The 26,652-nt window shown below is 46.0% G+C and overlaps 3 protein-coding genes across 4 annotated transcripts in view; 1 reads left to right on the top strand and 2 right to left on the bottom strand.

The window, feature by feature from the left end:
- Positions 1-8,785: 8,785 nt before the first annotated feature.
- On the bottom strand, positions 8,786-11,166 carry six1a (SIX homeobox 1a). Its single transcript, XM_030116900.1, has 2 exons — positions 10,285-11,166; positions 8,786-9,497 (listed from the first exon to the last, which is right to left on the bottom strand). Exons 1-2 carry the CDS (start codon positions 10,842-10,844, stop codon positions 9,203-9,205), a joined length of 855 nt encoding a protein of 284 aa, XP_029972760.1. The 5' UTR covers positions 10,845-11,166; the 3' UTR covers positions 8,786-9,202.
- A 6,909-nt stretch (positions 11,167-18,075) lies between these two features.
- six4a (SIX homeobox 4a) lies at positions 18,076-22,961 on the bottom strand. Its single transcript, XM_030116874.1, has 3 exons — positions 22,195-22,961; positions 19,881-20,578; positions 18,076-18,889 (listed from the first exon to the last, which is right to left on the bottom strand). The coding sequence occupies exons 1-3, from the start codon at positions 22,926-22,928 to the stop codon at positions 18,273-18,275; spliced, it is 2,049 nt and encodes a 682-aa protein (XP_029972734.1). The 5' UTR covers positions 22,929-22,961; the 3' UTR covers positions 18,076-18,272.
- The window catches only part of mnat1 (MNAT1 component of CDK activating kinase), a 34,332-nt gene continuing 30,599 nt past the window's right edge, over positions 22,920-26,652 (top strand). Inside the window, exons 1-2 of one of the 2 annotated variants that reach the window (XM_030116897.1) lie at positions 22,920-23,023; positions 24,443-24,562. In XM_030116897.1, the coding sequence (XP_029972757.1) occupies positions 24,474-24,562 (89 nt within the window). In that variant the 5' untranslated portion in view covers positions 22,920-23,023; positions 24,443-24,473. Of the gene's footprint in view, positions 23,024-23,094; positions 23,406-24,442; positions 24,563-26,652 lie in introns of those variants that run through there. The other variant, XM_030116896.1, reaches the window with a different exon arrangement.

Genomic DNA, 26,652 nt, shown 5'->3' with positions numbered 1-26,652 from the left:
CACAGCTGATGTGCTGTGAATTACATTTATCAGCTTCTGATGGTTGTACTGTAAGTGCATCTTAAAATCTGCAGTATAATATCAAATTGTTTCCAAAAGTTCTTTACAGAAACATCATTTTTCCAAACCTTTCATTCGATCCGTCCGTCCTCTTGTCTGCTTTAATGCTTTATCATCCTCATCGTCCCGGTACAGTGGAGTCAGTCCATCATAGGGCAAGCACAGACACACACACACACACACACACACACACACACACACACACACACACACACACACTTCCTCCTTCATTTTCCATTTAATTGAAATAAAAACAAAACATATATGCACAGGTAAAAGGTGCAAACTCCACCCAGAAGCCACAACGTGGTACACTGTTGTGTAAGTCTAATATTTTACCTACTAACTTCTGCTTTTCTGTCTGATTTCCTTGGTTTTGATCTGATCTCAAGTCGTCCAGATCCAAACATTTATTGTTCAGTTCTAGTGTTGCATTAAAAACAAAACAGTAACTCATTTAAAGAAACGTAATTGAACAAAACAAAACAATCACCCAGTGTTGTGGGCAGAGTTCTGTAGAGAACTCTGGACCCTCTGGTGTCCTGGATTTGGTCCTCGAGCCTTATGTTTGACAGCCCTGCCTGGAGCTGAGAAAAGTGATTTGAGTCATTAATGGCTGTCGGGGCCTCTGTGCTGCTGAAAGTCAGAAGTCGACATGCTTCCCCTGGTCCTGGACACACTTGACTGTTCCACAAGTAGTGAGCGCGGCGTCGTAAAGGCTCTCCCCGAGGAGAGGCCCTCCGAAAAACACGCTGCAGGGCCGGAATGGGAAGTTTATTTTGCTTGGTGCATGCATATCTGTGGGCTGCGGGGCTCTGCAGGAGCGCTCCATCGCTGCAGCAGCCTGGCCTCCTCCTGAAAGGCTGAGGAAAGAATCAAAGTTCACTTCCAGTCCGTCCTCCTGCGCTCTCATTCCTCTCCCGTCTTGATTTTACATCGTCCCGCCGTCTCTGTCGTCTGCAGGCCAGAACCGAGCCGGCAGCTTTTGTCCCTGCTCAGGGAGACGTTTGGCACACAGAGGATCCAGTTACAACTTTCATTTCCTGAATGTTTTCCTTTTTTTCTTCTGCTTCTTTTTTTTTTTTTTTTTTTTTTCACTCTCTCTCTACTTGGAACCAGGAAGGGTATTTCATCCTGCTCTGGAGTTTGAGGATGAAGGGGGGGTCGGGGGGGGGGGGGGGGGGGGGCAAGATGGCAGCTCAGATTCAGGCTGCTGTCACTCCAGCGTCACCAAACGGCTGCTGGCTGCAGGGCCTCGGGGCTGCTGTGGTGTGTGTGTGTGTGTGTGTGTGTGTGTGTGTGTGTGTGTGTGTGTGGGGAGGGTGGATCGTGTGTGTGTGAAGTCGGGGGGGCGGCTGGTTACCCGAGCTATCCGTGAGCCCCGGGATAGGTGAGGTGATGCCCCTCGGGAGTGTGAGCTAGATTTCATTATCCAGTATCCCACACACACCACTTCCTCTTGTTGTGTCTGCCACCCCGACCCCGCCCAGAAAACCCCCTGAGCCCGAGTGTGTGTGTGTGTGTGTGTGTGCGCGTGTGCAGTGGTAACAATCTGCAGAATAGTCAATTATTAATTCCACGGTGAAATCATCCTCCTGAAGCGCACTGGGTTCCGTCTGGCTCCCTCCAGGATGCAATCAGGCCCGGTCGGGTCCAGAATCTGTCTCCTCTGTGATGATAATTACAACTGGACTGAATCCCGGCGGGGAGAAGAATGACCGAGTTGTTTCTTTAACAATTTGTCTTTCACAATCGTCACGGGTCAACAAATGCCCAAACAGTACCAGAGCTAACTGTTTATGCTTTCCGCTCGTCTGCTGCTCATAGCGTAAAGTCACAGAGGGCTTTTTGAAACATGAATTCAGAATCCAAACATTCAGAACAGTCAGATCCCACTAGATATGATTTCAGGGAACACATACCGAGAGCAGCAAAAAGTTAACATGATGACCTATAAATAAAGATCACTGAACGTCTTGACCAGGAATCTGGGGTCGAGGCAGCCGAGGACGGGAGGGGGGAGGCTGTTTTCTACGAGACAGAGTGTAACATTAAAATGACAATATGCTGCTCGGAGCAAAACCATCAGTTTTGACAAAGTGTTTAGTCAAAAAATACTTCAGATTTTTCTGTCAATGAGTCCCAATAACTGTTATCAAAGCATCAGGAAGTCTGGAATATGAACAGAACGTTCTTACTATCAGATGACTGGTGTGTAACGTGAGAGTTGTGGTCGACACATGTTTAGGTGCATTTTATGAAATACCACCACCACACAGCTCAATCTGACGTCTCTGGCCTGCTTTTCTGATAATCCAGACACTTTCTGGTTCAGTCTTGTCAGGCCGATGCCAAGCAATCGCAGCGAGCTTTCACTGCTTCATTACTCTCGTTTCAGTGATTATTTTCTCTGTAACTTTAACGTTTTGTGAGTTTCGTCCTGCGGGCTGCTCCGGACCGCCTTGGGCCCGTTTTGCTCTGCGTGCCGTAAGTTTGACACCCCTCATTTGAAACTGGCTCTGTCAGGCTCTGGACACTGAAATAATAATTGTGGCTTAAATAAGTACATTATTTCTCGTCCTTATGATTTCATTTGTTGACACAAAAAGTACAGAGCTGCCTTTTGATTTAATCTGATTCCACTGACTGACGGAACCCTTGAATTCTGCAACTTCTCCATAAACATCAGTAAATGAAGCGGTGCATTTATAGTAAACAGTCCTTTAAAGTGACAAAAGTGACCTGGTTTGACGTTTTATTGGCCAGGTTTTAAAACCGTGCTTCAGATTCTGCTGGCCTGCATTATCTGCTCCGTCTCGATGGTATCTGCTGGGAGGTTTATGACAGGATCCCGTCTCCCTCGTCCCTGACGGCGACTTGAAACAGGCTGTTTTTGGACGTCCAGAAGACTCTTTATCTTCACCATCAGACAGTCAAACTGTCTTGCTTCTGAACATGGTAAAAGCAAAAAGATTTATTCTCAAAATCTGGAAAACATCAAGTCCAGCGTGCTTCCAAAACAGGCAACATGAACTTGTTTCTGTCATTCGGTCGAAGAAAATTAGTCTCACTGTCAGAGTGGGAGAGTTTTTATTGGAATATTTAGTTCCAGTTTGTTTTTTTGATGTCGATCAGACCAGTTTGTTGTTTTTTTAAACATATGGATGATATCCATCCTACATGAGCTACATTTGTGTTTTAATCTTGTTTGTTACAGTTTATGCTGCTGAAACTGTTTGAAAAATGAGTTTACTTAACAGATGCGATCATCAAAAGGTTCAACTACAGACTTATGAAGGAAATGTAGTGAGAAATTTCACAAAAGCACAGAAAGAAAATACGAGTTCCACACAGAAAGAGTCAAACCTGTTAACTTGTGCAAAACTTACCACTGCTCCACCATGCCGCCACACATTTAAAACACCTTAAAACACTAAAAAAAGGCTTTGGTGTTTCATTGAAGTTTTTTTTATTGAGAAATAAATGGACGAACAGAGCATGAATCAAAAATCCAGCTGTTAACTTTGAATAGGATGTTTTTAATGATGTGGCCGTCTGGGAGGATGAGCTGCTGCACGCAGCTTCTTCACATTAATGGATGTTATTATGGACTGTTTTTGGATTCAGAAGCAATAAAAATATTCCCACCTGCTAGTTTGACGGTTTTATTATCTCATAAATCTTCACATTTGAAATTGTTGCAGTTTTTGTCTTATTGCTTTGCTGCTTTCCCGACGGTATTTTTCCAGCAGTCAGATCAGTTCAGCCCTCATTCGTCCTTTTCCCTTAATATCATCCATCAAACCTGCATTGAAGGGATGAGTTTTGACCTGAAAGGTGTTCCAGAAATGTCCCAGACTGCAGCCAAACCTGCGACACCGACGCCACGATCGCCTTTCTCTCCCAGCTCCAAAAATACACATATCTGATTCTGAGCAACCAGAGCTGGCTTTGTCTCAGGAAGGGTTTGTTACATGAGCTCATGCCTCCTGGCCACTCTTCTTTTATACCAGTCCTGTTTTTTTCTCCATATTTTTTGCACGTCTCGTCTTGTCTTGTGCTGTTTTCCCTCCTTGTAACGTATTAGAAACCCCCCCCCCGTCCTCTTCCTTCTGTAATGTATATGATGCTGTCCTTCATTCGACACACAACATGCTATTTAACACCTTAATAGTCTGGGACTGTCAGCGGCGTCTCCTCCTCCTCCTCCTCCTGCAGTCTGAAGCCGGGTCATGCATCACTCAGACAACTGAAGGGAAGAGATAAATGTTTCTTTCAGCTCCGTCACATGGCCGCTTCCTGAACGGCTCCCTGCGCCTTGAGAGGAGGCTGTCTTCGGCTCGCCGCCGCTTCATCACCGATCATCACCATTAACATGCCTCAAACACGCTAATGTCTCCGTGCACGCTGGACGGACTGTAATCCTAATAGTCTGAAGCAAACTGTGGGTTCCTCAGCGTGGAACACCAGCGGCCGACCGCAGAGCTGTTTCCATCGCTCGCATCGAGCTACGTTTATTTCTTCAGTTCTTACTCTGTCATGAACCATGATTACACTTTTCTAGCTTCTAAACGTAAAACATGTCAACACCTCTAAATGCCCCATGATGACAAAACATTAACCTGCAGTCATTTTCCTGCAGAGTTACTGTAAACTCAACTGTAACAACCACTTGCTTAACCTTTAACCTTTAACCTTTAACCTTTAGAGGTGATGCAAATTGAAATGTTGTCCAAGGATATTTAAAGAGGTTAAAGTCAATGTAAAACACCCTGCATCCAGTATGGTGAAGACGGTGATAAAAATCATACATATTTCACTACTTCCTGCTTTAAAAGCTCTAAATTATCTACATTTGTTATTGAATTTCAGTAAAACATTCACAACATGCTGTTAAAAATCCCTGGTTTACAGTCTAATATACATCATTTTCAGAAGGATTACTATGAAGAAAAATCTCACTAGAAGCACTGGATATGTTAAAACATTCACTAGTTCTTTGTTTTTTATAAAGTTTTGCTCAGTATTTCGTCGTTTCTGATGTTTTTATGGATGAGGGGAATGACTGAAAGGAAAAGATGTTTCTCCAGCTCAAAAACGGGAAAACTAAACATCGATGTCAGTGTTTGGACTCAGTTCTATGAGGCGCTATGAGACGGCCATCAGCCTGCAGTGAGACAGGAATAGATCCTGGAGTTATCCACACACGCTCGCTCGGGGTTAACTTAAGCCTGACTCAACTGGAAGCGGAGAAACATGCAGGTACGAGAATATTTATAGATTTACTTTATGAGCGCGTTCATTAGTGTCCCCATGCTGACCCTGGTGTGCCGTCAGGGTGAGGCCTACACACACACACACACACACACACACACACACACACACACATGCTGGCACACTGCTGCTGGCTCCACCAGCCAGGAACATTGTCAGATCTATGCATCATTGGTAAGAAAATCTGTCTGCCCCCCTCCTCCTCCCCCCTCCTCCCCCCTCTGAGAGCAGACCTAAAAAGATCCTTTTGTCCCTCATCACCCGCCTCACCCCGTCCCCCTGCTCTGACACACACACACACACACACACCTCTCTGTGGTTATGGATACCTGGGACGCTCTCTGCCTTGCAGGCAGAAACACTTTTCCCAGCTTTTTGCTTTCCGTCCTCAGACGAGACGCTGGCTCTCTCCGGCCGACGCCAGAGAAAACACGAGGCCAGCTGAGGCCCGGGCGGCGCAGCCTCATGCGGGCTACTCTCCATGTTTATTTGCACACGTCAGGGCCCTTCCTGCTGCTGATTTAGAGCCGCTGCCACTTACGCCTTATGACAAATGAAACGGCCTTTTGATGATGGGGACTCTGTTTGCCATCAGCAGCTGTTGCTCCTGGCAGCGGCCGGCCCCCGGGCCGACGCTGCCTCCAGCCTTCAGGCCGAGCACGCCTTCACTCTGACACTTGTTGCGTGGCGGACGCAGCGAGGAGAGGAGCGGCCTCGTGAATGCAGGCTCTGTCCCCCCGGCCGGTCGGGAAGCCGGGGATCGCAGCCTGATTAGAAGCACTTTCCCAGTTTCCGTGTGGGATTGATTTTAGTCTGCTGCACATCCTGAAGGTGACTCCGATGGCCCGGCGCCGTCATGTGGCACAAGGCCTGTTTAATCCCGGCTGCGTCCGTACGCTGCCCGACATGTTGTTGTTAGATTAACAGGTATGAGGAGTCTCTTTACTGGCTTTGTGATCACCTGTTTGTTAATTTGTGAATATTTAGACGCACTGTGTGCCAAGAGTGAAGGACATTCACTGCAATCAGAATTCTACCTCTGCTCTCCGCTGACCTCAGATCAGCCACACAGATGATCAATAATCTGGATTAGACGCTGTTTTTTAAGGATGGAATTACCAATACATCACTAGGGTTCAGTCTTTTAATATTTGTCCATTTCTGAGTTTATTTGTTCAAAGTACTTCTTTATTAATACAGTTCACATAATAAATCTACATAACTATGATTAGATTCATAAGATCAATCATCAGTGTGCACAGTTTCAGTAAAGGTTTGATAACGTTTATCAGCATTTTTAAAGCTTCTAAGTTTATTATTTTATTTGAAAAAATTCCTGTTATCTGTCTGCAGTCGTTCACTTTTTCTGAGAACTGTGTGTAAAAGTTAATAATTCACACAGCTACACTGAATTACAGATTTATTATTGGCAGCAGTATTGAATTTGGTTTAAAAAAATAACCAGCTTTTAACACTTTTTGCTTCTATCTAAGTAGTCTGGGATCAATAAAATATTTTGAATTTCCATTGTATTGTGTCAAGTCCAGTGTACTTTTGCACAAACTCAAGTTCAGTCTAATGTAACAGCAAATATTTCAGCACCAAATATATTTTTTTCTGGGGCTATAAGACAACATACTGTACTGGAGACAAAAAAAACATTTTAAGGGCTTAAAATGAGATTTCAGTATAGAAATGGACTTATAGCACAGAGAATCAGCAGTCTGTCCACATACATCTATTGGTACCAATGTGCGGCTTCATTTTTCACTTTCATGTCAGAAATCAGCTCATTTTGAAAAGAACATTTTCCCAGTTGTTTGCACTTTCTGATCTTTTTCCTCTGCCTGTGTTCTCTCTCTTTCATTCTGGACTTTTCCTTATTTCACTGTCACCTAATGTCCAGTTTAAATGACATTTTGTATTCAGGTGTGTTAATTTGCAACCTCGTTACTCGACATTTACACACCTGCAGTTAAGATTCTGGAAACTACTGATGATCTGTTGGAAGAATCAGCTGCATTGTTTGGTTTTAAAACCAAACACTGGACAGAAGAGTTGGTCGCTGTTAAGGAAACCCGGCCTGAGGCTCCTCAGGAGTGTATTTTGGTTTTTGTGCGTGAATGACCAGAGTTTATCGTCTGACTGATTATAATGTAAAGAGAAAAATAACTGACCAAGCCCTGGTGGATGGAGAGTCTGCTGAGGACGCCACACACACCGCACACACCACACACACCCCCACACTCAGCCATCCCCAGGAGGCCGGAGGGGTGGAGGTCTTTCAGCAGAGGTGATGAGCTGAGTGGAGGACCAGGACTGGACTGAGGCCTAGGGGATGCTCAGCAGTCCCTCCAGGTCCCTCCAGGTCCCTCCAGGTCCCTCCAGGTCCCTCCAGGTCCCCCCGGGTCCTCCCAGGTCCCTCCAGGTCCCCCCAGGTCCCTCCGCCGACGCCGCAGCCCCTGCAGCGCCAATCTTCGCAATCAGGCAGTAATGCAGCCAGCGACTGTTTCAGATTATGCTCAGGAAATCCTCGGTGCTCTCTGCTCAAAACAATTTACCCTGACATGAGCCCAGAGCCCAGAGAGTGTGTGGGGCAGGGGGGGCAAGGGTGAGGGGCTGCCTCCAACAGATTCCTGCTCAGGGGCCAACAAACTCTGAGAAACACACACACACTATTATTATTATTATTATTATTATTATTATTATTATTATTATTATATTTCTGGTTTTATTATATTTTTAAGCTTTTGTACTAATTAAAAAAATGTGTAATTGTTGTTTTTTCAGTTTTTGTTTGTTGTTTTGTTTTGTTCTTTCAGTAGAATGAAATATCATCTCTCTATAAACTGCTTTTCCCCCCTATATGGGATGTTTGCTTATATTTTTCCTTGAAGATGCGGAGTTGGGCTGAGTGGAGCCTCTTTCCCATGGCCCGGAACCGACAGAACAAACTGAGAGAGAGCAAAGAAAACACGGCAACAAAAAGCCAATGATCCGCAGCAGTATGCCGGAAAAAAGTGGGAAAATTCCCTTTTCTCTCTCCCTCTCTCTCTCTCCCTCTTTCCCTCTCTCTCTCTCTCTCTCTCTCCTCCAGTCAGACATGGATCCTGAATCAGAGGGTTTGCAGGCTGTGTACACAGCAGCCTCCTGACAGACAGCAGCTGCTGTTGACTCACGTTCGTATAATTAAATTTCCCTTTATGCTAAAAACCAAAACGAGCTGCAGAGAAGGATTAAATAACTGCTGCAAAGTGACTCATTATGATTCACGTCCCACCAACGCAGTCACCGGACTTCATTTTTAAAGCCATTCAAATCATCTGCAATAAAAAAAAAATAAGAATGATGGCAAAATATTAGTGATTAATTTGCTTTAAGCGTGCACGCTAGAATATTTTAATTTGTGTATATTTTTCCTTTAATTGCACAAATAACACAGAGACGCATCCACTATTCCTTTTGTTTTATTGGAAACTAATTATCATGACTCTAATGAAAACGTTACCTCTTAGTTTCCATCGCAGGAAGTTGCTATAATTCTTTTTTTTTTTAATCTTAACAAAATATCATAAATTAAGCACGTGGGCAGTCCGGTTATTAAGTGTCTCGTTGAGTTAAGAGTTTCAAAAAAGGTCCTGTTTGGGTGTTTTCGTGCAGGAGCTGAGGAGCGCTCCTGCAGAGGGGATACACAGGCTAAGCGCGTGAAGGAGTTTTGTTCTAAACCAAATTTAACGACAGACAAGTCAGTCTATATTATAAGGTAGGCTACTATAGTGTTATTCCATACATGTTTTCAATCCGATACACTCGTCAGTCCTCTCCGGTCCCCCCCCCCCCTGTAAAGCAGAATAACCCGGCAGCCTCTTTAAGAGCCCAAATCCACGAGACTGGAGGTTAGAGGTCCCAACAAGGAGTCCTGCAGTTGGTGTGGGTGTCCGTGCATGCCGTGCACCGGCTGTGGGGCCCCCAGCCCGGACATGGGGTAAGCGGAGGCCCCGGGGTGGCTCATGGTGCCCTGGAGCAAAAGCGCAGAGTTCTGGTCGGGGCTCTGGGGTGGAGAAAACTCGTCCTCCGAGCTGGACATGAGGGACTTTCCTCCGTCCAGAGGGGACAGCTGGTTCTGTTTGTTGCCGCCTGCGTTGTTGTTTTCACTGTTCTCTCTGGAAATGACAGCAAAGAGGGGACAAGTCAGGAAAATGCTCACATTTCTACAGATTAAATACCTTTTAGGAAATTAAAAGAAAATGAGCAGAGAGAGGAATTATTTTTACAACAAGAAGAGGAATTTGTAGAAAAACTTTACGCGTGTTTTAATAAATTATAGATATTTTGCGTGATGGGTTAGCTGATGTGTTATTATTCCACAGCAACCTAATTTAACCTTTAACACACACACACACACACACACACACACACACACACACACACACACACACACACACAGACACACACACTAAAACAATTCCGTTAAAATGTGGTCTCGATGTTTTTAAAGATGATCCATGGAGAAAAAGTCCTAAACTTGTGTTTTCGGGATGTGTGTTTGCTCCGCAGCGTCGAGTGTTTCTCTTATCGTTTGACAACAACACGCTTCTGTTTACGCACCGCCGCCGCTATCAGGACATGGCTCATTTAGAAACACAAACACCTCCAAAATAATTATTACATTCACAGAACTTTTAAATCGAAACTTTTTCGCAACACAAATACTGCTATTTATTTTTATTTCCACGCGTTATTTGTCCTCTGCAGTGTGTGTGTGTGTGTGTGTGAATTCTGCTGCGTCCTGGAGTCACTCTCTCTTGTTTTCATGGTTTGCAGCCACAGTTTATTCTTTGATAAAATCTTAATTAGTCTTAAAAACATGTATGAAATGTAAATGCCGAATGTAGGAGTGTTTTGGGGCAGATTACAGGGCAGCTCGCGGGCTGTGACAGCTGCACGTACCTCTCCTTGGCCTCCGCGGCTCTGTCTCTCTGCCGTCTGTTTTTGAACCAGTTGCTGACCTGCGTGGTGGTCAGTCCTGTGGCCTCGGCCAGCTCCCTCTTTTCCCGCGGGGACGGGTACGGGTTGTGCGTGTACCACTCTCTCAGGACCCCCCGGGACTTCTCCTTAAAGCAGTAGCTGGTCTCCTCTCCGTCCCATATCGTGCGCGGCAGCGGGAATTTCCTCCGCACCCGGTACTTCCCCACCGCGCCGAGCGGCCGGCCGCGCAGCTTCTCCGCCTCCACGTAGTGCGCCTTCAGCCACAGCTGCTGCAGCTTCGGGTGGTTGTGCGGGGAGAACTGGTGGCTCTCCAGGATCTTGTAAAGCTCCCTGAAGTTCCCGCGGTGGAAGGCCACCACCGCCTTGGCTTTGAGGACGCTCTCGTTCTTGTGGAGGTGATCGCAGGCGGGCAGGGACCACAGGAAGCGGCCGAGCCTCTCCAGGTTTCCTCCCTGCTGCAGCACCTCGCAGACGCACGCCACTTGCTCCTGCGTAAAGCCGAAAGACGGTAATATAGACATGATGTCCGAGCTCTCTCCTCAGCCCGAAACGCGGCTATCCAAATATGGTTGTCGTCTGCTTGCTCTGTTTTACAGCCGGTTCTGAAGGCTCTCCTCGTAAAGCAATCCAGCGCGATGAGTCCGCGCAGCGCGGGCCTACAGCCGATCCACTCCGCTCCGGAGCCTGATGCGCGCAGCAGATTGGGATGTTGATTGTTGGGACAATTTGTTCCTGTTGGAGATATGTCGAGCTTAAAGGGAGCCCGTGCGTTTCGGTGATTGGCTCTCCTTCTGCCCTGCACCCTGTACAGCGGAGCAGGACTGAGTTTGCAGCTCCGTTTCCTCCCCAGAGGCAGTGCGTCAGGGGCTGAAATAGGAGCGCTCCCACCTCCCGCCCCCACGCACAGTCCCTCTCCCGCTTCAGCTGAGGGAGCACGGCAGCACCTAAACACTAATCAATTATTACAGACCTCTTAAAAACCGTATTAACATGTTCAGAATATACATCTCCTTTAAACGGTGCGTGGATAGACTTCCCACTGCGGGGACAAGCTTCAAGCTTCCACACGTCTTATCACAGCCGGTGTGAGATAAAGCCACAAAACACCAGACTTTTCTTTTTTGTGGAGAAAGTCTTTTCACCTGCTTGACAGCAGCAGGAGCAAAAAGTGAAGGTGGTACAGATTATTTAAAGAGAGAAAGAAAACTTAAGTTTTTTTTTTCACCAGTTCTTCGTTTTCCGTTTTTTTTTTAATTTACCCTCTGTTGTGGTGGACTCCCACCTCCTCCATAATCACATGCAGATTGTGCGTTTTGTTGCAGCCCCACTTTCCCAAAGTCTATTAATTATCAAAGCCGTTTATTTTATGAGGTGATATAATTTAATAAGTTCCTATGATAGCTGGGTCCATTACGTGCCATTACGCACTTCTTTTATATGAGGAAGGTATACTACCTGCCAAACGTGTTATGGGCCATATAGACCACCGGTCGGAAATCAGCCACTTAGGTGCGTGTGTGTGCGCGCGTGCGTGCGTGAACTTGCGCGCGCCACATGTAGAAGTTTGCCAAACAATGTGCCAACACAACTCCTGCCAACCACCCCGTGCGTAAATTCGGTAGCACACAATTTCAAATAGTTAAATGACGGGGTGTCAGAGGTGAAGATAAACTGCGTGTATATAAATACATAAATATGGTCTTCATATCAAGTGTTAGTCTGCTAAATCCGTTTATTCGTATGGACAATAAGAAATTCATTTCCCCCATCTATTTGTAGTTTTTGTGCGTAATTTTGCATCTTCACGTGTTCTGTGAAGAGATCCTTCCAGTCTGCAGCCTGCCTGCATTTATATTTCAAGGATTAGACGGGCACCGCGCTGGCTCCAGTGTTTTCTGCGGGGTGAAACACTAAACCAATCCATTAGTAAATGAGTTCTCTGTGACACTGGTTCTTGGTGGTGCAGTTGTTGGTTTGAGTCATATAGATCACATTTCTTTATCTGCAGAGTCTGAAACTGAACTCCCTTCCAATATGTTGTAGAGCGCAAGATTCAGATTAGAAAATAATACTTAACCTATAACACATTCATACTATCCTGATAGGGGCTGCTGCTCCTGCAGATACATTTTATTATCCAGATAAAATGCTTTGAACTGATGTTTTTGTGTAGCCGGACGACTGAGACAAACAGAAAATAAATGTCTGAAGAGCTTCACTGCGGAATTTCCCATTTTTCTTGTCCATCCTATACACTGTTATGAATCAGTACATTCTCTTGTATTCCTGAGTTTGGCAAATGATCTCGACCAGTTGTGAATACGGGCAAAAAAATATAAGTAAATAAAAACTGACCTTCTATAAAAAAAAATAAAAAAGTCCTCTCAAAACATTAGATTTTTTTTATTGTTGACTTTGATTATTTTGCATAAAATTAAATTTTAAGAATTTCCAGCGTGCCTGTAAATTAACTTTATAATACATTATGTGTGCAACACAAACATCATTATATTAATTCATTATTGATATTTGCAGCCTGCAGATCAGCAGTCCTGCCACTTCAAAGTGATAATTGAAAATGTAAATATCTTTATTCGCCGGTTTCGCACAGGTGGAGTTTTAATTCAATTACTTTTCAGTTTATTATTCCTCCTCCATCGGGGAAGAGATGTGCTGCGCGTCTCGGCGCAGGACTGAAGTCCTGTAAAATGTCGGGTGGACACACGGGCTGGGGTCTCCGGCTGCGTAAAACCTCAGTGCTTCAGTAAATGAGCTGTCTGATGAGCGGCTCTCGGGTTTCTCTAATATCTCTACCACATTGCGCCGCGCCTCCTCCTTTAACCCGAGCAGCCCGGGGGGCCAGATTATTTCAAGATGTGGACTCTTCGCCTCCTCCTCCGCCGCGGCCAGAGCCGGGCTCCCCAAACCCCGACAAGTAATGCAATACTTAGGTAGACTATCAGTCGTGACTGGTTCTTCCAGAGTGCGGGGACTTTCTCTTTATTTCTTCTTACAGACTTTTTTTATCCGCAGACGGAATCTGCATCTCACACCTTCAAAGCAGCCTCGCGTTTCTTCTGATCTTAGAGCTAAAAAGAAAAAAAAAAACATCCTGGAAGCTTCAGTCGCCACTTTTCTGGAAGATTTAGAATTAATCAGGAGATTTTCACCCAGAAAAACAAACCTTGGGGTATTTTTCGTTCCGCTGGTTTCATCTGAGGCCTTTACGCGCGACGGATTTTAAGGAGCTTTTCCTGCGTAAATTGTTTCATATCGTGATAAATTTTACCTGAACTCAAACATCTTAATTAACATTCAGGCATTAAAACCAAAACTCGTTTTGTCTGAAGTGGACTGTTTTCAGTCCAGTGTGAGAGGATGAGAGGAAGAAAGAGCTCAACTGAAAACAGCAGAAAACACTCCATAAAAATGTCATCGTCAAAAAAAACACCGTGTTTCCTATTGGAGGTTTTATTTTCTTGAAAATATGGAGGAAAATTGAAACGGCCACTGGCGCGCAGAACAGATGGTTTTCACTCTGTCTAAATCCAAAGTGCTATTTCAGCTGTATGGACTGGAACAAAGCCGATACTGTTTAAATTAAGTGAAAAATGTCAGATTTGGTCTCCGGGGGGTTTGTGCCATGGCCTTCTTTCTTCAGCATGTATTTTGTTTACTTAGCCTTTAAAGGAAGCTTCTCACTACACTAAGATACTTGATTGATTATGTGTTTATTACAAACAACCGACAGATTTTTTTTTTAAGTCACACAGCTCAAATCGTGGGAATTTTATTGTTTATTTCAATCAAATGACCTCAACGCAGGTTTCCTGTTTATAATGCAGACGGTTCTTTCATCGAGCTACATATTTAGTAACAAACTAATAAATCTAATTAATAGTTAACAGCAGGCTTGGAGTTTGAAGAAGTTCTAAATGTGTCTTTAATTACGCGTTAAAGAGGCTGAGTGTGTGTGAGGTGAGTGGCGGTGAAAAAAGGCAGCTCTTTCTCTCAAAACAAAACACAACTGTTGACATGAGTGAGTTAAATGAAATTGGAGCTGCAATTATCAGCTTAACAGAGTTTCCTGTCATGTTGGAAAATTAGACCTGGTACAAGTGCGCTGGGGTTAGCCCCCCTCCCTCCATCAAAATCATTACGCATTTCCTCTGAGGACCACCTCCACAAATATGCCATTACGGCCGAGCTCTGGTACAGTGCGCGCGGTAAACACACCCCGGGCGCGCGAGATCACGATTCTGCTTTGTTTTAGAGCAGCTCTGTCTATTTCCTTATTCTTGTTTTTGTTAGGTTGCGGGCCCCGAGTAGATAAACAAACACACACAAACAAACAAACAAACAAACAAACAAACAAACAGGAGGGAGGATTTGAAGGGACCATGTGAGCCTTCTGGCAGGGAGGGGGCGCCACCACAATACTGTCAGTGACTGCTGCAGGCATCACTCCTTTGTGTTGAAGTCACGCAGTTGTGCAGCAGGTGTGTGTGTGTGTGTGTGTGTGTGTGTGTGTGTGTGCATCCTCCCTGTGCCATGCCGGGTGATGCAGCAGGCGTGTGCACATACCTCCGGCTCTGCCAAGAAATCCACTTGGAGGTAAAAGAAAACTCCAGTCGAACTTTCATTTCCCCCTCCGTAGTTCATCTGAACAGTACCACCTATTTTGCGGAGTGTGTGTGTGTGTGTGTGTGTGTGTGTGTGCCAGGGGCCGGGCCGGGCCGGGCCCGGTGGGTCTGAATGAACAGGCTGGTACCCGCTGACCCCTGGCCTCTCATTAGTGGGACGTGGAGCAGCGGAGTACCACGCTCCCCAGGTCATGTTACATATGGCTTGCAGTCTGCTGCGCCGCATTAAATGTCAGCTTTGAAACCCTCTGAAAGATCAGAGGTCAGTGTTTTTAATAAGGCCAAGAGTTCTGGGGCTGTTCCCTCTTTTTCTGCCCCCCCCCTTTTTTTTACAGCACATCTAAGTGTGTTTTATACTGGATGTTTGAAATTGTGAGAAAAATGATCTTCTACGTCTGAGCAATGGAGATCTGCGTTTTACATGCAGTAATTCATGTATGTTTTATTCAATCTTTGTGGAAATGCTTTTTGGTTTTTTTTTCACTTCTTTTCTGTCCATTTCACAAGCACAATACACAAAGGTGGAATTTGGAGTTTTCGCTGCCCCTCCTTCTCGCCTTCCCGTGGGACCCGCAGACCATGGGCTCCGGCTGCAAATGGGATATTGTTCTGGGCTCCAACAAAGCTGTTTTCACCCTCTTCAATATTACAGGAGGAGTTACCCGATACCTAACAATCAGCTAATCCACTGCCCATGGCGACGGGGTCACCTGTGCGCAGGTAACTTTATCCCGCTTGCCTGCCTCTCCCTCCCCTTCCCGCTCGTCTTTGCCATTTTTCTTCTCGGCCTCTGTGCGCCTCGACAGTGAGCACAGACAAACAGCCTCTGTTTATTTAGGTCATCGGTTAGATCGTATGTAACTCCTGTGGCCGGGATCCACCGAGGGGGCCGCTCCTGTAATCCACCGCAGACACGCCGTGAATCAAATCAAATCCCCCCCCCCCGCTGTTCATCCATTTGTCAGCCTCTGCCTGTGTCTTATCTGCCTGTGCTGTTCTGATCAGGTTCCTACGGAGGGAACAGGGCCGGGAGGAAATTCATGAATTCAGGGAGAATCCCCTCAAGCCGCGAGAAGAGTTGAGGCTCTCTTCTGGATAGACGCTTGATCTGTGAGTGACAGATTCATTCTTCCACATGTTGGAGTCAGTGTGTGTGTGTGTGTGTGTGTGTGTGTGTGTGTGTGTGTGTGTGTGTGTCAGGGAAAAGGCCTCTGGTTTGGAGTGAGCTGCGGGGAGCGGCAGACCCCCCACCCAAAAGGAGCTTTACCTCTGGAAATCTCATTGCTGTTTATTTGAATTACAGGGCCTGGGATGAGAAAAGGAGGCCTAATGAACTCCAGGCTGCCAGGCATGTGCAAACGATCACGGCAGGTTTGCAAAGAGCTGCACCAGGATTGCTGGATTACACCGTGCCAGGTCCCTCCCTCCACCCATCCTCACAGTTTTGGCTACATGGGCTCTTCAGCCATGGGAGGACATGTGCTTTTCCTCTTCCATGAACCTCCTTTCATCACCAGCAGGCTGTGTCCCTGAAGTCAGTCCATCATCTCTGCGCTAACGAGGCTAAACTGGCCACAAAGAATTAAAAATGACCTGTTTTATGTTTTTATAAATATAAACTTTTATTGCAGTATGGAGATTTAGAAAAATACATTCACATAATTTCAGATAACAAACATATAATTCAAACTAAGATTTAAAAAACAAAACAAAACAACAACAACAACAACAACAAAAGACCATTACTTTTATTATTTGCCCACAGGTCATTTTTGGTTCATGACTTTAAAGCACTGAGGATACTTTCACTGAAATGCCCGTTTGGATTGATCGTGTCATGAATCCTGACGGAGGAAAACCTGACCGCTGCACGAGGCGTGACGACTCGCATTGCCCCGATCGGCGTGTGTCCGGTGTGAGAGTTGGCCGTGAGGTTGAAATGTTCTGCTGTGGTCGTGTCCGGCGGCGGCGAGCGCTCCGGACACGCTTGACGGACGAGCTCCACACTCTCCTGTCTCTCCCCTCAACTGACGGCCAGCAAACGTTCACAAGCTGCTACGTTCCTGCCGGCACGCCAACTTCCCGTGTTATCCACAAAACAAAAGGCAAAAGGCACTAGTGTCCAAAACATTGCGATGCCATGCAACCGTCCCCACCCAGCTGACAGGGGGGACATACAAAAAATGATCTGTCCTCTTTAGTCTTAGATGTTTGCATCTGGATTTTTAGAAAAATATCACTGCTGATCACAGACTTGTAGAGAGACACATTGAAATGAAAGGTGATATAGTACAGCATCGTCACTTCTAGTTAACAGACTATGAGTCGCAGCCTTATAAACAACAGAGGATGAGCCACGTGCGCGACCTTCCCGTCGTCGCTCACACATGCGGGTCTCACGGCTTGATGGTGAGACCTGAAACGGGAGTCGCTGCTGAGATAGTGTGCGTTCGCTGAGGTATGTCGCACATGACAAACACCTCCGACAGAAAGGCTGTTTGAAACGTGTCCATTGTAACGTCGTAGTGCAAATGCCGAAAACAGGCCGACGCCGTCCCGTGTTTTAAGAAGCAGAAAGGCACATTCGACTCCAACTCCCCTCGTTTACAGTTCCCACCGGTCCGTTTGGTTTAGTGTAAAGCACGAAAGCGGGGCTCTGCAGTGACTTGAGAGGCATTTAGAGATTTTAAAGTGCTTTCTGAAGGACACTTTTTCCTAAACCAGCAGCTCTTTGTGTTTCTTGACCTATTCTCTGTTTGTGTGCAGTCCTTCAGTAAAGCTGTTGCTCCTTCGCCATGGAGGCTCTCTCTCTCTCTCTCTCCCTCTCTCTCTCTCGCTCTTTCCCCCCACTAAATGACCTTTTTGGTTTGACCCAGATGACGCATTTAGTTTTGGAGGAACATCCTTGTCACATGACTGCAGGCATTCCAGCACCTGCTTCTGCGGATCAAATCCACTCAACAGGAAGTAGCAGGTGTTGTCTATAAAAATGCACATTTAAACATGGCTCGTACGCACGGAGCAGCTTCTTCTGTTTGCACACAACAGTCAAAGTGTTTCGTCTGGCGAACCGGGGCTTTTAAAAACATGTCACAGGCTTCTTTTTTTAAAACTTTTCATGATAAACTGATCTGGCGCTCCCCACCCACTCGAGTGCATCGTAAAACTCAATGAATGCAAATAATTTAACATATAAAGGAAATGGATGCTTTGACAAAAAAACAAAAAAAAAAAACAACAACACGCGCACACAAAAGTAAAAAGTTCTGACTGTTCGAGTGCTTCTGCGAATGGGGAGGTCAGAGGTTAAAGGTCGGCCATGTCCTCGTCCATCTGCACTGTCTGTAGTTTCGCCAGCTCCTTGCCCTCGGCCGCCTCCATCTCCCCGCACATCGCCCGCACCATGTCGTTCATGCCGCCCGAGGCCGAGCCGTCCGCCTTGCTCTCCGACAGGCTCATGTAGCTGCTGTTCATGCCGGGGCCCATCAGGTGCGAGGGCGGGGCCCCTCGCACCTCGTGGCCCCCGAGGTACTCGGAGGGCTGGAGGTGATGGCTGCCGGGCTCCGTCTGCGCCATCAGCGGCGTGCTGACGGTGAGGGTGGTGTAGACCTCCGGCTCGGGGCTGGACGAGGCGATGGCGGCGACCTCGGCGGCGGGGGCGGGGCCCCGGCTGGAGGAGATCTCCTCCGAGCTGGGCGTGGCGTAGCCGATCTGACCGCTGGGGTCCAGGTGGAGCCCGTGGTGGTACGAGGAGAAGACGCCGCCCTCCAGGGGCTCCTTCTTGATGGAGGGCTGGCTGGCGCCGCTCATGCTGTAGAGGACGGTGCTGTGGTGCAGGGGCGTCATGCTCAGCTTGTCCTGCTGCTGCTGGAAGGAGTCGTCGCTGGAGGAGCTCACTGCTACATTATTCAGAGCCATGGTACCTGCGGCGACACAACAATAGATCAATACATATAGTAAGTTCCCCTCCAGCCTGACGGCAGTAGATCGCGTTCCCACTGCCGGAGCCCCTCTCCACCGCCCACAGCAGGCCTCGGCCCCAAAACTGCTGTTCTGTGTCTCAAACACTTTGTGCTCCTCGAGCTCGACCTCTCAGTGCCCCTGAGAACAAATGCATTCGCCTGCCAGGACTCAACAGCAAGCTGCAATTTTCTCTTTTTTTTTTCCCTCCCTTAATATTCATCCTGCTGTAGATTGTCTGCTTTATGTCAAAGTAAGTGGTGTACAGACTCATTCCCTGCTGGAGCACTTCACGGACTCTGATTGAAACATACTTCCCCTCCCGCTCTGGCCATCAGGAGTGTAATGATGATGAGTGATGGTGACTTCAGAACTTGTTTTTATTCATCTCTGGGGTTTTAAAAAGACCACCATCTGTGTGTATGTTTGTGTGTGTGTGTGTGTGTGTGTGTGTGTGTGTGTGTGTGCGTGCGCCCGGTTGCATGTGAGCGTGTCCCTTTCCTTTTCCTATTTCTTCTGCTCTGTGTAATGTGCAGCAGCCCCCTGGGCCGCAGCCCAAACACAGACAAGCCAGTAAAGCAGCTCAGATATATTGGGTGGGCGTGGCAGAGACCTGTTGACAAACCACCAGGGACGCGGGGCAACGCTCAACGTTTCAGGAGGCCAAAGGGCAACACTGACCTGTTACCGAGTGCAGAGTTACCAAACAACCATGACTTCACCTGAATATACAACCTCAGGAGATTACAGACAATTCAGAGTCTTTTGACATCCTGTTTGACTCATTTCATGGTTGAAGTCTGCAGTGCAGCATAAAAGGAGTTCATCACAGCAAAATAATTAAGTATTTAAGACAATACCTGCGTTATCAAGATCCCCTTCATTCAGAATGAGTTTATGATCAGGATTTAAAACTGAACAAAGACAAGCATTCAAAGCAGCCCCTGAACCAACCTTGTTGTGTAATTGTTGAGGAAGAGGAGGCAGAAGAGAGCTGGAGAGGAGGAAGACCTACATCGCTGTTGAGTAATGAGCTGCCATCGCTGTCGGAGACTCCGCTCGGTACCTGGACCAGGCTGTAGCCCCCCAGCTGCAGGGCGCCTGACGGGGAGCTGAACGTCAGCACGGAGGAGCCTCCGTTCTGGGCCGCCATGGTGTGAGCCTCCTCCAGCTTCACCTCCGCCCCGTTGACGCAGCCGGAGTAGGAGGCGTACTGCAGCGCCGGCTCCTCGCCGCTGCCCAGTCCCTTTTCCTGCCCCGCCTGCATCTGCATGTCCGCCCCGGAGCCGCCCAGCAGCACCCCTCCGGACGGCCTCAGGGGGTTGAAGGCCAGCGGCTGGATGCCCAGGTTGAGCCCGTTGAAGAGGATGTTTCCAGGTGAGTGGAGGTAAGACGAGCCGCCGTTGTGGAACACAGTGGACGTGTTACTGGTCACGAGGTTTCCGTTGTAGAGGCCACCGCTGCTGGAGCCGGGGGGCATCTTGATGTCCCCGATCTGCTGGATGACCACCCCGCTGTCCAGAGGCCCTGTCTGAATGGGAAGGGTCCCATGGGTGATGACCCCATCTGAGGAATTGGAGAGAGGGCGAGGAGACAGCTCCTCTTGGCCTTTACTCGACTCATCCTCTGTGCTGTGATTGCCATCAGATTCACTGTAAATCAGAAAAATGGCAAATATATCAAAAACCAAAAAAAAAAAGTTGATATTATAAAGTGACTTTCAGCCAAACTGGAATCAGTCGTGCAAATCAGTATGTTCCCGCTGTAAAGACATTCAATATTTTCTCCAGTTTATTTATTTATTGGAACATTAAGCCCACATTTATAAACATTGTTAGAATTACTGAGCATAAACTTGTGCAATGACATTCAGCCGGTGTCCACCCACATGTTGCCTGTAACCCAAAGGCAGACAGTCACATTTGTTGCTGTTGTTGCCCAGCTTTGAAGAGCAGCCTGTGTTTGTGCATGTGAAGCCCTCACTTACCTCATGGAGAGCTGCTCTGACAGCGGCCAATCAGCAGCCATGCGACCATTTGGCGCAATAAATTCAGGCGTGACAAAATGCCAGCGCTGCTGGTGTGACACAACAAATGGCTCAGAGGGGTCTATTTGGGTTTCAGTGTTAAATTAAAACCTTATCTTTTCAGTTGGTAGCATCAAAATGCATTGAAAACCACGTGGATGCAGCGGATAGGTCAGATTGTGTGTGTGTGTGTGTGTGTGTGTGTGTGTGTGTGCGCGTTTTTTTTTTTTTTTTACTTTTAAAGATTGATCAGAACAGCTGCATCCAGCTCACTCCCTCCACACACACACACACACACACACACACACACACACACACACACACACACACACACACACACCAAACACTCCACTTGTGGAAAAATATATGAAATAACTTGAACTTTATTCGAGTGATCCATTGGCTTTAGAGCAGATCAACTATTCCTCATGCGTAAAATCCGAAATATAATAATAAAGTTGTTGTGTGTATGCGTGCGCGCCCGCGCGCGCGCGCGGCTGAGAGGGAAAGACAGAGGGGTCACCTCCACCAGGTGTGCGTCGTCTTTGTTCACACAGAGCGAAACATGAAAGAATAGTCAACACTTTGTGTTTGTGTGGAGGATTATGAGGCGAGGCGCAGGAGCTGCTGGAAGCTCCCTGATCCTTTTTACTCAGAGAGAGACAGAGAGAAATGATCATCAAAATGATTTATGTGCTGGGCTGAGGGGGGGGACACGTGCACGCGCGTGCACGCACACGCACATTCCCGCTGCTAATAAATAGGAATAAATTAAGGGAATGTCTCTGAAGCTGACTTATTGGATCATTTCATCACTTTCGTGAGTGGTGGAGTTTTTCTGCTGCTTGTGGATTTCGAGCCTCTCGGCAGCAACTCACTTGAAACCGGATCTGAAAGGCAACAGCTTCATATTTCAAAACATTAAAAGCGTGCTCCAAACCCTTTACGCAGACTTTTTTCTGTATTAATTATCTGCAGTTAACGACTCACAGCGTCAAGTCTCCGACGTGAGAGCGCCGGGGATTATGAACGACTCAGAGTGTTTCAGTCATTGCACTGAGTGTGAATTATTGTATCACAATAATAAACAGCGTCCTCGCGTTAAAAAAACTTGAAAAAGGATTCTCTGGAGTTAACCGCGCTACGCTCTTAATGCGCTTTTACGCACGACTTTCATTCAACGTTAGTTTTATAAAGTACAGTGAACTGAAAAGTTACTTGGTGGTTCTTTTGTTGTCTCACCTTTTGGATTGTGCTTCAGACGGATTTCTGTCTCTCTGTCTTCTGTTCTTGAACCAGTTGCTGACCTGGGTCAAGGAGAGTCCTGTTATCTTGGCCAGGTTTCTTTTCTCGGCCGGAGATGGATACCTATTCTGATTATACAGATCCTTCAGCGCGTTTCTCGACCTCTCCTTGAAACAATAAACAGTCTCCTCGCCGTCCCAGATAGTCCTGGGGAGAGGATACTTTCTCCGGATCCGGTACTTGTCCACGGCGCCGAGGGGTCTCCCCCGCGCCTTCTCCGCCTCGGTGTACCGGGCCTTGTACCACAGGTCCTGCAGGAAGGTGTGGTTGGACGGACTGAAGCTGTGGTTCTCCAGAACGCTGTACAGCTCCTGGTACCGAGCCTGGTGGAAAGCGACGAGCGCCTGCGCCTTCAGGATGCTCTCGTTGCCGCGGAGCAGGTCGCTCTGTGGCAGGGACCACAGGAACCTGGCCAGCCGGTCCACGTTGCCTCCCTGCTGTAATGCCTCGCAGACGCAGGCCACTTGCTCCGGGGAGAAAGCCAGAGAGGAAGCGGCGCTCACCAGCAGCTCCGTGCGCACCGCCTCGGCGCTGGGAGTCGTGCGCTCCATGGACAACTCCGCCGCGTCCAGCGCCACAAGCTTGATGCACTCCCGCGTATCCACCTCCTTCACATTTTCCCTCTTGATGTCATTTGCTGTTGTGACTTCTCCGGCAGAAGAAGAAGACATTTTTTTTCTGAGCCTTCCCTGGTAAAGTCACTCCTCCCAGCTCGATCAGGTTACCTCCTCGCCATGCGAATGCGATCGGATATCTGACAGCAGCTGTAAGTAGATATCTCTCTCCCCCTTTTCCTCCCAACGTGACTTTTACTCTGCGGGGACTGGAGCTGGAGGGAGACACACTGGGGTCTATCTGCAGGAGAGACACGCCATTGGCCGCCGAGGGCCCCATAAGGGAGGAGCGAGCGGGATGTTTGGTTTCCAGCTGCCAGTCATTTCACTTCCAGCAGGCCTATTTTCCCGCAGCTCACCTGTGCAAGGTGAATGCTGCCGGGATCGTGGGAACGGGATATCCTTGTTGTCTGCATTGTCAGAAGCTCCTTTGACTGCAGTTGTGCTCATAACGGCATTTTTACCCTCATATCAAGATTTGAAAGCCAAAGGGGAAAACAATCCCTGATCATTGTCTCCATGATGAATAACAAGGTACGATAAGATCAATTTGTGGGATTATTTATTTTCTTCAACTCAAAACGCAGAAGCGGTTTTATGTCCACATAGTTCAAACTGCGCTCTAAAATCCTGTAACTGTCAGACACATTGCTGGAAAACTTTCATTTAGGTGGGAAAAAGTTCAAATAATAATCTTAAATCTTGACAATTATCTGAGTGTTTTTCTCAAACTGATATATCAATCATAATTAACAGGAAGAATAAGGTCTGATTAAAATTCAAACAAATAATCAATGTAACATCTCTATAGTTTAACAGCTAAATGACACAATCTCCTCAAAGTCCGAATAAATTAGTTGTAATTACATTATATTAGTGAAGACATCCGTCCAGGCATATTGTGAAAGTGAACTCACTTACTTGGTTTATTTACTGGAGATTGTACAAAACTATATGTATTTATTTATTTGTTTATGTATTTATTTGGTTTAACTGAAGAAAAAAAATACCAACTTACCAGTCTGGGAATGTGTAATTAAACAGTATTAGGTTTAGAAAAGATTCTTCAAATGAAGCTGTTTGTCAAATTATATTCACATTTTTTATATTTCCCATGTAATAGTAGTAATGTAATAAAGTAACTAAAAGCAGTGACATGTGTGAGCACGTGTGATGAATTATTTTCTCCAAACAGACGCGCGTCTATCCAGAGACGTGATGACGTCAGCGTCCGCGGGGAACATCTGGGTTGATTTTTGCTCTAATTAGGTTTCAGATCATGGAATATATGTGACTGGAGTCAAATCTGTAACCGAAAACAGCTATTTGGCGCACTCAGTCTTAAACACGGCATTTGAATGAAACAGATGAAACAGAATAACTCAGTTTTTAACCTCAAACCCCCCTCGTGCTCGCCGCTGAACCCCGGCGCGCGCTGCACCAGTCTGACCATCCAGGAACGTTTTATCGGTGACGTTTCCCAGTCGGAGCGCTTTCTGTGTGACGCAGCGGTTAGCATGTTAGCGCCTGACAGCAGACCTGCTAGTTGTTGATTTTTCTTCTCTCTTAAGGTTTGAAAGTTTGCCTGGAAGAGACATAAACATGGACGACCAGGGATGTCCGAGATGTAAAACCACCAAATACAGAAACCCGTCCCTGAAGCTGATGGTGAACGTGTGCGGACACACGCTGTGAGTACTCCATCCAGACTGCACAGAGAAGCCAGCAAAACATCACAACACTGACACATTTTCACCTTAACCCCCCAAAAAACTCCATCAGACACGGGCATAAATGGTTTGTGATTTGCTTTAACTTTACTGAACGTGTATGTCTCTTAAATTTACTGTGCATAATATCAGTAGTAATTTTTCCAACTTGCATGGATGACAGGTAAATAATAATGGATGTCGAACTGATGCAACCTTTTGTTCTCCTTTGTTTTGGATCTATTGTTTTATTTTGTTGTAATTTGTCTTGTATCTTAATTCTGCACTTTCAAATTCTCTTGTATTAAGTTGCGATCTGTGCAAAGCTTAAAAAAAATCAAAATAAATGCATTTCTTATGCTAATAGACAGAGCAGCACCTGTAATCCTACATTTTTATGATTGATCTATTTGCACATGTTTAGAAAGACTTGAGACTGCGACAGTGATGCTCGTGTGCAGAAAGGTTTTCCACGAAACTGTTCATTTTGGAAACGTATCACTCTGGAAGCTGGAAGAGTTTATTCCAGTGGATAAAACACAATGGACCTTTTCTGCATTTACTTGAAAGTAATGATCATGAACACAGAGAAGCAGGTAAAAATGAAAGCAGAAAGTTGTAGAGAGGAGCCGTTCTAAAAAGTGATGAAAATGAAGATTGATAAAGGTGCTTCTCTGTGTTATTTCAACTTTAAATTGTTATTAACAGTTGTAATTGTTCAGTTTGTGTGTGTATCTTCATATCGCATTTCATTGCTAAGCTGCTTCATCTTCTTAAAGCAGCTGTATACAACTTCTCGTTTACTAACAGATTGTTAAAGGCAGTGTGGTTTCAAGGCATTTGACTGTTTTCGTGCATAGTGACAATCACACAACCAATAAGGGTTCATGTCACTAATCTAACTATTTTATCACTTTGGCTTCATGTTACTGCTGGTAAAAATGGTCCCCAGAGTTGGTTTCCACATCTGTAAATGGAAGATGTTACTCTTCCTGATAAAAAGTGACTTTTTCTTCATTTTAAAGTGTAAACTTTGTGTGCTGAGGTTTTCACTTATTTTGAGGGATGTGTGATATTGAAAGCACATTATTGGTTGATATAAAGTTTGCCAAAACATTTAAATATTTGCATAATTAGCATTTGTGTCGATTACAGCCTAATGAGTTTTAGTCATGATTATAAAAACGTGCTTTGCGCTTGACCAGTATTTGAAACTATTCCTCTTTAAAAGCATGGTCAGCTACATTGTACCACAAGACCCAATAGAAGCATGTAATGTGAAAACCACTCAGTGCCTGTGACAGGATCTGTGTTGGTCTGGGTGAAGGAGAGCTGGCTGATAGTTAATGGGTTTATGAACTTGAGCATTTTCAATATACATTCACTTACACCCTCGTGCACTAATGGCGACGGATGACGTGCGGAGTGCTCACACTTCATCTAAAGCAGGCTGAGGTTCACTTCGACACTCTGAAAGTTCAAGATGTGGATCAAACCACCCACACCTCACCAGGCTAATTCAGCCGATCGATATGAGCTGGAAGTGGAGAAGAGTTCTGTGCAGCGGTGAAACATGACTCAGTCGGTCCCAAGAAATTCTAAACAGTGGAACACTTTTTTTTTTTTTTTTAAGATGGCAGTGGTGCTGGCCACTGACCAAAATCAGAATACAGTATCTCAGAAATATTTGAGATAATAATATCAATTGTTTTTCCTTGTTGTTGTTTTTGTTACTGGAGGACATGGTGATCATAATCAAAATGAAAAATAAAATGCTTGAAAGAGTTTAGTTTGTATATTGTGACTGCAGAAATAACTGATGGAACATTCTTAGCTTTCAGTTTGTTTTTTTGTCGTCTGAATTTATTCAGAAGTCATGTAGGGACGAGGCGTCCCGTCGGCCGCCGCGTTTCTCCTCCATCTCTTTGAGAACCCCAGAATTAGGTTAAATTTAAACATAATTAGTTTAAATCACCTGATCTTGATGCTGTAGTTTCTGGTCCTCTTTCTACATCAGCTGACACTTTGCCATGAATCCTCTTTATTTTCACCTGTCGCCTGTTTAAATGGGA

The sequence above is a fragment of the Salarias fasciatus genome, chromosome 19, assembly GCF_902148845.1.
Source record: "Salarias fasciatus chromosome 19, fSalaFa1.1, whole genome shotgun sequence".
Taxonomy (NCBI): Eukaryota; Metazoa; Chordata; class Actinopteri; order Blenniiformes; family Blenniidae; genus Salarias; species Salarias fasciatus.
Note: the sequence above shows the minus strand (reverse complement) of the source record. Positions and strands in the feature narration are given on the sequence as shown.